Genomic DNA, 14,922 nt, shown 5'->3' with positions numbered 1-14,922 from the left:
GAAGACCCCCTGGAGGAGGACATGGCAACCCACTCCAGCATTCCTGCCTGGAGAATCCCATGGACAGAGGAGCCTAGGGGGCTAGGAGTCTAGGGGGTCGCAAAAGAGTCGGACACGACTGAGTGACCGTACTGATGGCATGTGGTTAATTTATTCCATTCCTACGATTTCCGTGTTAGTAAGGAATATAACTTAACACGCAGATTCCTGATCATCTCTGCAACCTAAAACCCTAAATGAAAAATGAAACGTCTCTGGCAGGCTGGGTCAAGCGAAACTGAGAAACGAAAGGGGTGAGAAAATATTTCCACCTGAAATTTGGCCATTAATTAACCAACTTTTCAAATCTACTCTGCCAGCCCCCCTTCTCCCAAAAAAAAGATCCTCAAATTAACAGAGTGTTGCTCTTGTCTGATGAGTTTGCTCAAACCAAACTTGCACACGGATGAGTTTCTCTGTCCTGACACTTCTGCCATGTACCTAACGATCAGGAAAAATTCTACGGTGTCCAATACCTCTGGCCATGACCTAGCATCAGTGGTTGTTCAGTGACTACTTCACAGATGTTACATCTGTTTTCCTAACTAAAGAGCGAGTTCTCTGAGGAGGACAGCTATCGCAGTAGAAGAGGTATACCACCACCACGTGAGCACCATTATCCTCTAACAGCGCCGGTGGTAAGAGGGAGAGTGGTAAAAACACTGGTAGGGTTTCCGCTGTGTCAAGCGTTGTGTTAAGCCTTTCATGAGGATCTTCTATTAGGCGGATATTATGAGCCTCCCTATTTTTACAGGAGACTGAGGCTTCTTAACATTAAATATCTCACCAAAACTCACATAACCAGCCGCTGAATTGGGATTTTAACAGTCTCATGTCAGAGCCCATGCTCTTAAACCAGGAGGCGGTGATGGATTCATTCATTCATTCAATACATCTTCATCAAGTGCTTCCCCATGCTGGAAACTGCTCCAGGCACTGGGGGGTCGGCTATAATTGATGGATTCATTCATTCATTCAATAAATTTTCATCAAGTGCTCTCCATGCTGGAAATTGTTCCAGACACTGGGGTTCAGCTATAATTGATGGATTCATTCATTCATTCAATACATTTTCATCAAGTGTTCCTCCATTATGGAAACTGTTCCAGGCACTGGGGTTCAGCTATAACTGATGGTTTCATTCATTCATCCAATACATTTTTAAGTATTTCTTCATGCTGGCACTGCAGTCCAGCTATCATGATGCATTCATTCATCCATTCATTCACACAATAAACCTTCATCAAGTGCGTCTCCGTGCTGGAAACTGTTCCAGGCACTGGGGTTCAGCTATAATGAAAAGAGAGAAAAGTCCCAGCCCTCATGGAGCTCCACACGCTATTTGGGAGATACAGGCAATCAACAGGTAAAACCTACAGACAGATCAGCAGGTAAGTGGATGCTAAGTCTAGAGAGAGAAAATGGAAGGGATACAGGGCGAGAAGGAGGGCAGCGATAAAACAGGAGGGCTGGAAGTTTCGATGACAAGGCAGCACTTGCAGAAAGGCTGAAGGAGGTGAGGAGACAGCCAGGAGGAGAGAACCTGGTGGAACCGTATTCCAGGCGGAGAGAGGGGCAAGAGGAAACATTCTGCGTCAGCACAGGACCTGGGAGCTGGTGGTAAGGCCGTCACTCTGGATCGCAGGGAAAGGCTTTGGTGGTCTGAGCAGTGAGGGAGATAAATCAGGGGGCCTGGGCCAGGGCAGTAGTGGCAGATGGTATGAGAGGTCATTGGACTCTAGCTTTACTTCTAAAACAAAGCTTACAGCATCTTGTGATGGACTGGCCGTGGTGGTAAGAGATACGGGAAGGAGAGAGAATGGAGACCAAGCTTTGATCCTTTGCTGCTTGCTTGTTTGATTGCTTGACTGATTTTTACAGGGCAACTGAAATACCGGGACCTATAGTGGCTGAGATACAGGCTCCAGGAGAAGCCGGCTAGGATGAAAAAGTGGGTGGTTGGATATACTAAGCCTGAGCCTAGGAGCCAATAAGATGAAGATGTGGGCTTGATGGGAGAAGAGGTCCTTCCTTGGTAGGTGAGCACAGAGATGCTGTTTAGAGGCAAGTGGGGTCTTCCCTGACGCAGCAGCTAACCCACCCACCCACCCAGGGACTTCCCTGGTGGTTAGGTGAGTAAGACTCCACACGCCCGATGCAGGGCACCCGATTCCTGATCAGGGAACTAGATCCCAAGGCTGCAACCAAGACTCAGCACAGCCAAATAGATACATAAATGCTAAAAAGTAAATAAAATCAAGTAATCAAGGGGAACTGCATGCAGATAAAGTAAACAGGTCTGAGACTCACCAGTGGACACGTCCTGACAATTACTGCCCGGGAATCCTCTCCATTGCGAGGGAAGAAACGGTTGTTGCAGTTCAGTTGCTCAGTCGCGCCCGACTCTTTGCGACCCCATGGCCTGTAGCACACCAGCCTCCCCGTCTTTCGTTATCTCCCAGAGTTTGCTCAAACTCAGGGCCACTGCTAATGATGTGCAAATCACCTGATTCACCACTCCTCTAAAAACACAGGTTTAATGCCTTTAGTGGATTTGCCGGAAAACGGTGGACAGACCCCTCCCCACCCCCCAAAGCAGTGCCATCGACACTCCTGAACAAATGCAGCCCCAGGGCCCAACCGGACAGCTCCATGAACCAACGGAGTGAGGCTGGAGAATAAAGACGTGAAGATACGGAGGCTTCTTCTGAGTTAAAGGAGGTGAATTTCTAAGCTTTTGGATTGTTTATAGAAAAAAGCAACACTACAAATATTTGACTGCTTAATCGCTTAAACTGCTTAGTATCTCAACTAAAGGTGACCACTTACTGAGGTCCATCTGAACAGGGATGGTCTTAGAATGACTCACGCCTTGTTGAAATGTATTATATTTGTGTGTGTGTGTGTGACTTGCATACTGTGTTTTTGTGCGGATAACTACAAGTGTGTGTGAGGGCAGGGCTTCCCAGGTGGCGCTAGGGCTAAAGAACCTGCCTCCCAATGCAGGAGACATAAGAGACGCAGGTTCAATCCCTGAGTTGGGAAGATCCCCTGGAGGCAACCCGCTCCAGTATTCTTGCCTGGAGAATCCCATGGACAAAGGAGCCTGACAGGATACGGTCCACAGCGTTGCAGAGTTGGACACAACTCAAGAGACTCGGCACACACGCAAGTGAGGACAAGGAACTCACTAATACTCAAACCTGTGAACGTGACATAAGCCCCTGGAGACGGCACCAATGTTTGCAGAGCATATTTTCTTGGTCCCTCGTGAGAAATAAATCAGTATTAAATAACAACAACAACAAAATCACAGATCACTTAATGGATTTGTGAAAACCGCATCCAATGAAAACTGCGTAAATATATATGCCTTTGGACGCTTCTAGATCGAAAGATAAGGAAATCACTAATTCCTACATCCTTCCACCAACCCCAACTCATCTCTAATTATACCAAAGAAATGATGCAATCAGAACCAAGGCTGTATGCTTTCAGTGCATTTTCATAGACATCATCTTATCCAAAGTTCGCAGCATCGTTAAACACTGTTCAATGTACAGATAAGAAAACTGAGGCCAAGAGAAGTCAAGGGTCACAGAGCTAACGAGTAACAGAAGGAGAATTTGTCTCTTTTCTTCTTTTTCCAAATCTGCAGGGGCATTCCTAGGTACGACAGCTGCTCACCATTAAGTGCTGTTTTCTTGTTTAATTATAAACTCTCCTAAACATGGTTCTAACCCTCAGACACTTGTCTGGATTCCATTAATAAAGCCACCGTGTCATACTGGTTCTTCAAGAGGCTTATGATTCGCAAAGTCAGGCGTTTACTTTCAGTTCAATCCATGTTCAACTTGCACGACCTGAGCACCTGCAGTGCACTAACGTGAAGTCCTACCACTCTCTGAGACTTGCACACGCTGCCTGCTGTTCCAAGCCAGCTTCTGCCTCGATCAGCTCCACTAACATTTCTTTCTTTAGACTGAAGGTCCCTATGCCATTTTCCCAATGTATTCTTCTTGATGCCTCCATTAAAGCTTTAGCTTGCAGTGGTTCCGACAGCCTCCTCAGCTTCTAATGATAAATTATACTATTTAGAACACTTTTTAAAATTAACTGCTGATAAAACCAAACTGAACAAATAAAACTAGATTTTGATTATTTTTGACCTTTTCTCTCCATGAACAATAACTGTCATTCAATAAATATTCCAAAATCTATTTGAGTATTAACACAGACACAATGAATAAATCCTAAGAAAGTACACTTCTGTTGGCATCCAAAATACTATAAAATATAAAGTAAATGCAAAGTAAACTACTTTTCCTTTCCTGACACACACGTGGGACTACGCTGTGTCAGTAGTAATATTACAGAAAAAGTCTCAATTACTATAAACTAGGAAGTTACAGTAACTAGTTTTTCAAATAAATCACCATGTGTCAAAATTTGGTATAAACTGATCCTTATGAATAATTCCCATTTTGTACATTAGTAATTCACGTCCTCTTTCTATTGGAATGCTCTCTAGCACAGAATGGATGTCTCATCAATTTCCTCAACTGACATGATGGAGTAAATCTAAAATTAGAATGGTGTTTTCAAATGCTCCTTTTAACACTGTAACACTTGGCTGGCCCACAAGGTTATGAAAAATAAAAAGTTCCTATTATTTCTGACTCTTTGCATGAGAGTCATTAGGTTAAATACCCTAACAAAAGCTGTTCCTGTTGATCAGAATGTCTGCATAGCAGGGAAGAAAACCAAGGAAACTTACGGTTGATAGGGACTGGTTAGTTCTCTTACACTGCTCCCTAATTATATATTTGTATATTCACAATTACACGACATAGTTGCTAAAAAATGGTAACCAGCAGGGAAAGAAAGGAAGAAAATAAAGGAAAGAAAGAGAGGGAGAAAAGGGAGGAGGAAGGAAGAAAGAAAGCAAAGGACCAAAACACATCAGGTAAGAGCTGTTGATAGTTATGGATATTTGCCACCAGCAGGTCTTCCTGTCTAGCTGTTTAACACGGTGAAAATTTCAATTTCCAGTAAGATTATCTAGTGCATTAACAAGTCCAAAGATCCAATCAGAGAACAGTGCCAATGACATATATTTGTGGAGAAAGATGTTTAAGTTATCCCTGTGGCCATTACTGATATTACCATTATTCAGACATTAGCAAAGTAAACTTTTCTCCCCCCAACCCTCTCGCCCCAAAGTACACAATGAAAAAAGAAAAAAAAAGGCAGCAACAGTACCCGACACAAAGCAAAGAGAAATGAGGCAGTCTGAAATTTAAAAAAAAAAATCATTCCAGTATCCTCTTCCTCCCTCAAGAATTCCTTAGCCATCACCACTCAAGCCCAAAGAGAAGCAGAGTAAGTTCTCTTTGAAGTTCGTCAATGAAGAGCAAAGGGGAGAAGGGCCACAGAGAGGGAGTTTTAAAGGAGGACCCATCCCTGTGCCAACACCTGTCCACACCAGTGCCCTCCGGCTCAGCCATCCTTCCTTTCAGCACATATTTAAAGAGAGAGCGCCAGCTCTGCGCCAGGTGTTCCGTTCCGCCCTAACAGACAGCCTTCCAGGGGCATCCGGTGTGTACTCCAGCAACACATCCCCTGCCCAGGCTCAGGACGAGGACATCTACCCACGGCGCCTTCGCCAGCTCCTGGGCCGGGGCTGGGTCACCGTCCACGGCCCGGAGTTCCGAAAAAAGCCTTTCTCTTGGCACAAGTGTCTCTCCGGGGTCGGGGGGTCACTGACCCGGCTCGCACCCGGAGCGGCCGCCGTTCCTCGCCCGGCCGGTCCGTCCCCCACCCCCGCTGGAGTGAAGTTGGCGGCGGGTGGGGGCACCGGGCACCCGGCAGGCTCGGCGCCCCCGCCCGGGTTCCTCGGCGCCGACTCCCATGGCTACCGAGAAATATTTATTTCCATTCGCTGGGCTCCAGGCTACCGAGGCGGACACGCGGCCACCGACGGAAAGCCAAGTCACCCGGGAGACAAAGACAGACCCGCGACACACCGAGAGCGGCTCCAGCGGCTGCCCGGGTGCGCTCCAGCCGGGAAGGCGCGGCGCGGCGCGCCCGAGACCCAGGGACGCCGGCCGGGGGTCGGGACCCTGAACCCGCGCCGGGAGGCGGGAGGACGGGTCCACACTCACCCCCAGGCGGCGGCTCCGGATCCTCACGTAGCCTTGCTTCACGATGTCATTGAAACTGGAGGCCATCCCGGGCGGCCGGCGAGCTCCCCGCGCCCCGCGCGCGCCCTAAGTGGCCTCGGGTCAAGACGGGGCTCTGGGCTGGGCCAGGGGAGAAAGCGCAGACCGGGCGGCGGCGGCTCGAGCGGCGTCAGGAGGCGCGCATCACTTTCCCGTCCCCGAGCCTGGAAGTGGGCGGCCGGCTCGCAGCCACTTCGGGGAGCGCGGGGAGCCGGCGCGGCTGGGGCGCCCGCGTCAGCTGACTCATCAGCCGGCCTGCTCCGAGGAGGGGCGGCGCTCAGGGATCCAGCCCAGCCTCTGCAAGGCGGGGGGAGAATGGAGGGGGAGGGGGGACGGGGGAGGAGGGGGGAGGGGGAGGGGAGGAGGAGGAGGCGCAGGGGGAGGGAGGGGCGGCGCTCAGGGATCCAGCCCTTGCCTCTGGGGTGAGGGGGAGGGCGAGGAAGGGGGAGGAGGGGGAGGAGGAGGGGGAGGGCGAGGAGGGGGAGGAGGAGGGGGAGGGCGAGGAGGGGCAGCGCTCAGGGATCCAGCCCTGCCTCTCGGGGTGGGTAGGGGGAGGAGAGGGAGAAGGGGGAGGGGGACGGGGAAGAGGGAGCCGGAGGAGCCGCCGGTCACCCGCAGGCAGACAGCCTTGACGGCGCACTCTCCCCTCCACCCCTCTGGCGCCCCCCTGGCCCGATCCGGTCCTCCGACCCCTCCCCTCCCCGGGACCCCGAGTTGCCCTGCGCGCCCCTGCGCCTCGCCCACGCCCGCGGAGATCCCCAGCTCCTTTCAGATGGAGAGGGAATTTCACTTTTCTCAGCCGCGTCTCTCCCTCCTCTCCCTGCACCCCCAGCTCTTTCCGGAGGACGACTGGCTTTTGCCTCTGCTGTGCGTGTGCCTGGGGGCTGTTGTTGCCCTGGTTAGCCTTGACCTTGGCATAGGAGGGGAGGAATAGTGTCCTGGCTTAAGCTGCCTGCTTCCTCGGATTTCCCTGGCATCCTGGACCTAGCCTGCGGTGATATCATTTTCCACATTTTGCTTGTTTGAGCCTGTCTTTCCAGGCCGGTTGTGAGTTTCCCAGAGGTTGACCCTTGGCCTCATTAATACCTGTACCCGCCTAAGCCTGACCCAGAGCAGATGCTGAATAAATCCTTAGTGCCAGGTATCCTCTGAGCCCTTAGCCAGACTCATGCAGACTCTCATATACCCCACAGGTACCCTCCCTTATAAGGTTCGTGTTCATAGCCATTGCAGGATGCCACCTACAGAACAGGGCAAAAGGGGGACCCATTGCACATCCACCTGGCCCTGGCTGCACTGCCTTCCCGAAACCTGTTTGAGTGATAACGCCAATCATTGCTTGGAACAAGGCATTAGGCAATATGCTAATCCTGCTAAAGGAATAATGAACTACTATGGGCTACATTTTATAGAAACTGAAGCTCAGAGGAATTAAAGAGATTTGAATCAGATTCCACCAGAAGGGAGATGGATGTGCCACCAGTTCTGATGGTAAACACTGCCCTACATCCCTTCTCCTTGGAAGGAAAGTTATGACCAACCTAGACAGCATATTAAAAAGCAGAGACATCACTTTGCCAACAAAGGTCCCTATAGTCAAAGCTATGATCTTTCCAGTAGTCATGATGGATGTGAGAGTTGGGCCATAAAGAAGACAGAGCACCAAAGAACTGAAGCTTTTGAACTGTGGCGCTGGAGAAGACTCTTGAGAGTCCCTTTGGACTGAAAGGAGAGCAAACCAGTCAATCCTAAAGGAAATCAACCCTGAATATTGGAAGGACTGGTGTTGAAGCTCCAGTACTTTGGCCACCTGACGTGAAGACCTGACTCATTGGGAAAGCCCCTGATGCTGGCAAAGATTAAAAGCAAAAGGAGAAGTAGGCAGCAGAGGATGAGATGGTTGGATAGCATCACTGACTCAATAGCAAACTCCAGGAGGCTGTAGAGGACAGAGGAGCCTGGCATGCTGCAGTCCATGGGGTTATTAAGAGTCGGATATGACTTAGTGACTGAACAACAACATACCCCTTCTGAAGAGCAGATGTCAGGGGGAGGGAGGTTACTAGTTGATTTCCAAAAAATCTTTACAATCACTTGTACTGTCCACAGAGGCAAAGATGGAGTCAGAAATCTGACAGTGCTTGTGCCCTGGAGGTGACCGAGTGAAGGCTGGGTGATCTTTGCTCAGAGCTATTGAGGAAAAGATTCATCTATTTATTTAGTGGGTTCTCTGACCTGATGACATTCAAAGGTTTTCAACTCTAAGATTATAGGAATCTTTCTCCCTGGGAACACTGGCTTTGAGCCATCTTGGTTTGATGGGTGTCAATTAAAGAAGAGAATCACCCTAGAATGTGTCACAGAGGAACTGAGACTAAATTGGGACCATCAAAAATCAAATCTTCTGACAAGGAGAACTCTCTTTGTTATACAGTAAACCATCAGCTCTGTCATCATGTTGTCATTCAATGAAAATGATGTTTTAAGTTTAAATCTCTCACCAAAAGAGGATGAAATAATTTAAAAAATCATTTGGAAACCTACTGCTGAAGAGAAAGTAGTAATTCGCAGAGAGGCACAACGTAAATAGTGCCTGTAGAGTTGCACGGTGCACAACTTGTGTAAGTCAGACACACAGCCACACACAATGCGGTTTCACTAGAGATAAGTCTGATACAGAAAAATCGTTATTTCAATCCCTGCTTTTAACTCAATTTGAACACTTGGAACTTCATATGTACCCATTTTTGCTTGCTTCCAGAGCATGTAAATAAGCCTCTTCCGCTAGGGTCACTGCTGTTACCTGAGGTGCAACCACCAGCACAGGTGTGCAGCCTTGTACACTGCCTTCTTTCAAACACACTGATGGCTTTAGACCTGGACACGTGACCTAAGTTGGTGCACTAAGACACATGTTACTTTTGATGACTACTGGGCCAAAGGTTTGGCTGAAATAGAGTCTAGATGGACAGAGCCCAGAAGCATTGGGAGTGGAGGCCACACAGAAGAAGCAGATCAAGAGGTTCAGAGAAGCAAACCAAATCCTGACAGTACCATTTGGAACCCCCCAATCTAGCACCCCAGGTTCAGTTCAATCGCTCATTGTGTAAGACTCTTTGTGACCCACGGACTGCAGCATGCCAGGCTTCCCGTCCTTCACTAATCTCCCAGAGTTAGTGCCAATTCATGTCCATTATGTCCATTGAGTTGGTGATGCCATCCAACCATCTCATTCTCTCCCCGCCCCTTCTCCTCCTGCCTTAAATCCTCCCCAGCATCAGAGTCTGTTCCAGTGTGTCAACTCTTCACATCACATGGCCAAAGTATAGGAGCTTCAGCTTCAGCATCAGGATCGTCCTTCCCACGAATATTCAGGGTTGATTTCCTTTAGGATGGACTGGTTTGATCTCCTTGCGGTCCAGGTAACCCACCCCACCCACCAGGAGCCTGCTGCTGCTGCTGCTGCTAAGTCGCTTCAATCGTGTCTGACTCTGTGTGACCCCATAGATGGCAGCCCACCAGGCTCCCCCGTCCCTGGGATTCTCCAGGCAAGAACACTGAGTGGGTTGCCATTTCCTTCTCCAATGTATGAAAGTGAAAAGTGAAAGTGAAGTCGCTTAGTCATGTCCGACTCTTCGTGACCCCATGAACTGCAGCCTACCGGGCTCCTCCGCCCATGGGATTTTCCAGGCAAGAGTACTGGAGTGGGGTGCCATTGCCTTCTTTGACCCAGGAGCTTACTATGTTATAAATACTTGTGAAGCTGTTGTTACAATTAGAGCCCAAAATGCAATGACTTAGATTGGGTAAAAGTTTGACTTATCTCTCATGGAACAAAACAGGTGGGCAGATAGGTAGCTCAATCCCAGAAGGTCACCCAGGGACTCAGGCAGGTGGGTCAGCTGTGGACATGGTTCCCATCCTTGAGTCTAGTTAACTGCCACTTCCCAGGAAGAGAGACGAGAGCATGGACGGAAAACATCCTCAAATAAAAATTTCATCCAGATATTTCAAACCTCTTTCTCTTACGTTCCACTGAGGATCCATTGTCATATGACCACATCTGTCTCCAAGGAGAATGGGGAATATAGTCTCTGTTCCGACATGGCTTTAATTCTGAAAGAACAAAATTGAATTGGTGTTGCCTGCGTCAGTTGGCATTTTCTACCTCACCAGAGCCACTCTTGGGCTGTTTAATTGCACAAAGTAAAAAAATCACCTTTTTGCTCAAACCAGTCAGACTGAGGTATTCTGTCATTTGCAATCAAAGGAGTCCTGCTTATGGCCCCACAGTACAATTTGAAGCCTCAAGAATCTCAACTTAATTGTATACAGACACACCTAGAAGGCATAGATTACTTGAGAAAATTCCCAACATTTTTGTGGCATTTTCTAGAAAGCTGTCGACAAAGGGGAAGGTGACCTCAGGTCCAAACTGGTCTAATCGCTGTCCCTTGGGAATCACTTCTGTCTGGAGAAGGAAATGGCAACCCACTCCAGTACTCGTGCCTAGAAAATCCCATGGATGGAGGAGCCTGGTAGGCTACACTCCATGGGGTCGAGAAAGAGTCGGACATGACTGAGCGACTTCACTTCACTTTTCTGTCTCAACATGAGTGATTCTGCAGGAGCCAGTCTCACCCATCCTGGGCTGGACACCTGATCGAGTCTGGCCAATCAGCACACACCACCCATGACACGGGGATTGGCACAGAGATGGGCACGTGACCCAGAAGAGCCAATCAAAACCTTCACTGAGATGCACAGCTACGTGGCCATATTGTTTCCAAAATGGAAGCCCAGTCAAGAATAAAGTTAAGAAAGGAGAAAGCAGGAAGAGACAGAGCTAGAGATGGAATCATTCCTCATGCCAGAACGATACCTCTTTTGCGTCTTGCTGACAAGATCTACTTTTCTTTGTTCTGTTTTGTTTATTTGAGCCCATTGGGTTTGGGATATAAACAGTATGCTTCCGAGGGCCTGGACTAGGGTGAAGTGAATGGGACACTGTGCAAAATTTAAGGAAGCACTTGCTCTCTGGGGTACCAAGTGCTGAATCTCCATTTCCAAGACCCTGAGGGTGAATGCTTCCTTAAACCACCCCTTCTAGGAGCTTCTTGCCTCCTCAGTCCCAACCCTGATACTACCACCTTTCTAAGCTCACTTCAGTTCAATTGCTCAGTCGTGTCCGACTCTTTGCCACCACATGAATCACAGCACACCAGGCCACCCTGTCCATCATCAACTCCCGGAGTTTACCCAAACTCATGTCCATCGAGTCGGTGATGCCATCCAGCCATCTCATCCTCTGTCGTCCCCTTCTCCTCCTCCCCTCAATCCCTCCCAGCATCAGTCTTTTCCAATGAGTCAACTCTTCCAATGAAGTGGCCAAAGTACTGGAGTTTCAGCTTCAGCATCATTCCTTCCAATGAACACCCAGGACTGATCTGCTTTAGGATGGACTGGTTGGATCTTCTTGCAGTCCAAGGGACTCTCAAGAGTCTTCTCCACCACCATAGTTCAAAAGCATCAATTCTTTGGCGCTCAGCTTTCTTCACAGTCCAACTCTCACATCCATACATGACCACTGGAAAAACCATAGCCTTGACTAGACGGACCTTTATTGGCAAAGTAATGTCTCTGGTTTTGAATATGCTATCTAGGTTGCTCATAACTTTCCTTCCAAGGAGTAAGCGTCTTTTAATTTCTCGGCTGCAGTCATCATCTGCAGTGATTTTGGAGCCCAAGAAAATTAAGTCTGACACTGTTTCCACTGTTTCCCCATCTATTTGCCATGAAGTGATGGGACCAGATGCCATGATCTTCGTTTTCTAAATGTTGAGCTTTAAGCCAACTTTTTCACTCTCCTCTTTCACTTTCATCAAGAGGCTTTTTAGTTCTTCTTCACTTTCTGCCATAAGGGTGGTGTCATCTGCATATCTGAGGTTATTGATATTTCTCCCAGTAATCTTGATTCCAGCTTGTGCTTCTTCCAGCCCAGCATTTCTCATGATGTACTCTGCATATAAGTTAAATAAGCAGGGTGACAATATACAGCCTTGACATACTCCTTTTCCAGTTTGGAACCAGTCTGTTGTTCCACGTCCAGTTCTAACTGTTGCTTCCTGACCTGCATACAAATTTCTCAAGAGGCAGATCAGGTGGTCTGGTATTCCCATCTCTTTCAGAATTTTCCAGTTTCTTGTGATCCACACAGTCAAAGGCTTTGGCATAGTCAATAAAGCAGAAATAGATGTTTTCTGGAACTCTCTTGCTTTTTCCACGATCCAGTGGATGTTGGCAATTTGATCTCTGGTTCCTCTGGCTTTTCTAAAACCAGCTTGAACATCTGGAAGTTCACGGTTGACGTACTGCTGAAGCCTGGCTTGGAGAATTTTGAGCATTACTTTACTAGCGTGTGAGATGAATGTAATTGTGCGGTAGTTTGAGCATTCTTTGGCATTGCCTTTCTTTGGGATTGGAATGAAAACTGACCTTTTCCAGTCCTGTGACCACTGCTGAGTTTTCCAAATTTGCTGGCATATTGAGTGCAGCACTTTCATGGCATCATCTTTCAGGATTTGAAATAGCTCCACTGGAATTCCATCACCTCCACTAGCTTTGTTCGTAGTGATGCTTTCTAAGGCCCACTTGACTTCACATTACAGGATGTCTGGCTCTAGGTCAGTGATCACACCATTGTGATTATCTGGGTCATGAAGATCTTTTTTGTACAGTTCTTCTGTGTATTCTTGCCATCTCTTCTTAACATCTTCTGCTTCTGTTGGGTCCATACCATTTCTGTCCTTTATTGAGCCCATCTTTGCATGAATGTTCCCTTGGCATCTCTAATTTTCTTTAAGAGATCTCTAGTCTTTCCCATTCTATTGTTTTCCTCTATTTCTTTGCATTGATCGCTGAGGAAGGCTTTCTTATCTCTTCTTGCTATTCTTTGGAACTCTGCATTCAAATGCTTATATATTTCCTTTTCTCCTTTGCTTTTCACTTCTCTTCTTTTCATAGCTATTTGTAAGGCCTCCCCAGACAGCCATTTTGCTTTGTTGCATTTTTCTTGGGGATGGTCTTGATCCCTGTCTCCTGTACAGTGTCACGAACTTCAGTCCATAGTTCATCAGGTACTCTATCTATCAGATCTAGGCCCTTAAATCTATTTCTCATTTCCACTGTATAATCATAAGGGGTTTGATTTAGGTCATACCTGAATGGTCTAGTGGTTTTCCCTACTTTCTTCAATTTAAGTCTGAATTTGGCAATAAGGAGTTTATGATCTGAGCCACAGTAAGCTCCTGGTCTTGTTTTTGCTGACTGTATAGAGCTTCTCCATCTTTGGCTGCAAAGAATATAATCAATCTGATTTCGGTGTTGACCATCTTTTGATGTCCATGTGTAGAGTCTTCTCTTGTGTTCTCTAAGCTCAGGCTGCTATAACAAAATATGTGGACCAGGTAGCTTCCACAGCAGAGTTTTCTCTCTCACATTTTTAGAGGCTGGGAAGTCCAGGATGAAGTGCCTGCAGACCCCTCTTCCTGGCTTGCAGACAGCAGCCTTCTTGCTAGGTGCTCACATGCCAGAGAGGGAGACAGGGCTCTGGTCTCTCTTTCTCTTCTCCTAAAAGCACTAATCTTATTCACAAGGGGTCCATGGTCATAATCTCATCTAAGTCTAATCATCTCCCAAAGGTCCAAAGATCACCACACTGGGGAGAGGAGAGGAACTCAGCTTGTGAATTTTGAAGGGACACATTCAGTCCACAACACTGTCCTTATTAAAAGCGTAATAATTAAAATGAAAGGAGTGTCCGTTTGAAATGGAACACATGTAACAGTACTCTTCTACTTGGACATCTGGCTATAAAACAAAATCCTGTCACACACTGAAATAGAACGTTATAGCCACAGCTGCACAAAGGCAGGAATTAACCCAAAGGCCTTTGTGACTCCATGGACGTAGCCCACCAGGCTCTTCTGTCCATGCAATTCTCCAGACAAGAGTACTGGAGTGGGTAGCCAGTCCATTCTCCAGGGGATCTTCCCCATGCAGGGATTGAACCCAGGTCTCCTGCATTGTAGGCAGATTCTTTACCATCTGAGCCACCAGGAAAGCCCAAAAGCTGCCCACTTCAATACATTCAGAGCAGAGATCCACTCTCACTCAAACACGAACACCTCATGCCTTGCTCTCTGCATCCCGTTCAACCAATTATTGTTGTTATTTCTATGATTATTAAGTTCTTCTGAACAGAAAGTCCAGAGGTTTCTGCAGTCTGCCAGAGCAGGTGCCCAAGTTCATCAAAGGTCGTTCTCTCACTGGGTGCCACCAAGCACCAGGGCAGAGGCTGAAATGGCACGTGTCCAAAATCTTTACCAAAAATAACTTGAGCTTTGGCCCCGTGGGCTGCTGCTCTCAGTGGGACTGTCACAGAAACACGTGCAGCCTTGGCCCCGCGAGGCGAGGCCGCGCCAACGAGGAGGATAGGGCTGCAGATTGGCCACCTGGGAATCTCAGTCAGTCCTCATTACCCTTTGCTTATTGAGAAGTGCTTCCTCCAAGGCTGAGTGAAATTTCCAGGAGGCCCTTGGCCCCTTTGACTACTAATGTGTCATAAAGAGTTCAGCTGAGCCTAGCAACCACAGAACACCAA

The 14,922-nt window shown here is 47.8% G+C and overlaps 1 protein-coding gene across 2 annotated transcripts in view; it reads right to left on the bottom strand.

The window, feature by feature from the left end:
* Positions 1-6,529, bottom strand: part of DOK5 (docking protein 5) — a 151,328-nt gene extending 144,799 nt beyond the window's left edge. Inside the window, exon 1 of one of the 2 annotated variants that reach the window (XM_070801920.1) lies at positions 6,204-6,529. In XM_070801920.1, coding sequence (XP_070658021.1) covers positions 6,204-6,269 — 66 coding nt within the window. In that variant the 5' untranslated portion in view covers positions 6,270-6,529. The remainder of the gene's footprint in view (positions 1-6,203) is intronic. The other variant, XM_070801919.1, reaches the window with a different exon arrangement.
* Between the last annotated feature and the right edge of the window lie 8,393 nt (positions 6,530-14,922).

The sequence above is a fragment of the Bos indicus genome, chromosome 13, assembly GCF_029378745.1.
Source record: "Bos indicus isolate NIAB-ARS_2022 breed Sahiwal x Tharparkar chromosome 13, NIAB-ARS_B.indTharparkar_mat_pri_1.0, whole genome shotgun sequence".
In the NCBI taxonomy this organism is placed as follows: domain Eukaryota; kingdom Metazoa; phylum Chordata; class Mammalia; order Artiodactyla; family Bovidae; genus Bos; species Bos indicus.
This window is presented reverse-complemented; position numbering and strand designations above follow the sequence as displayed.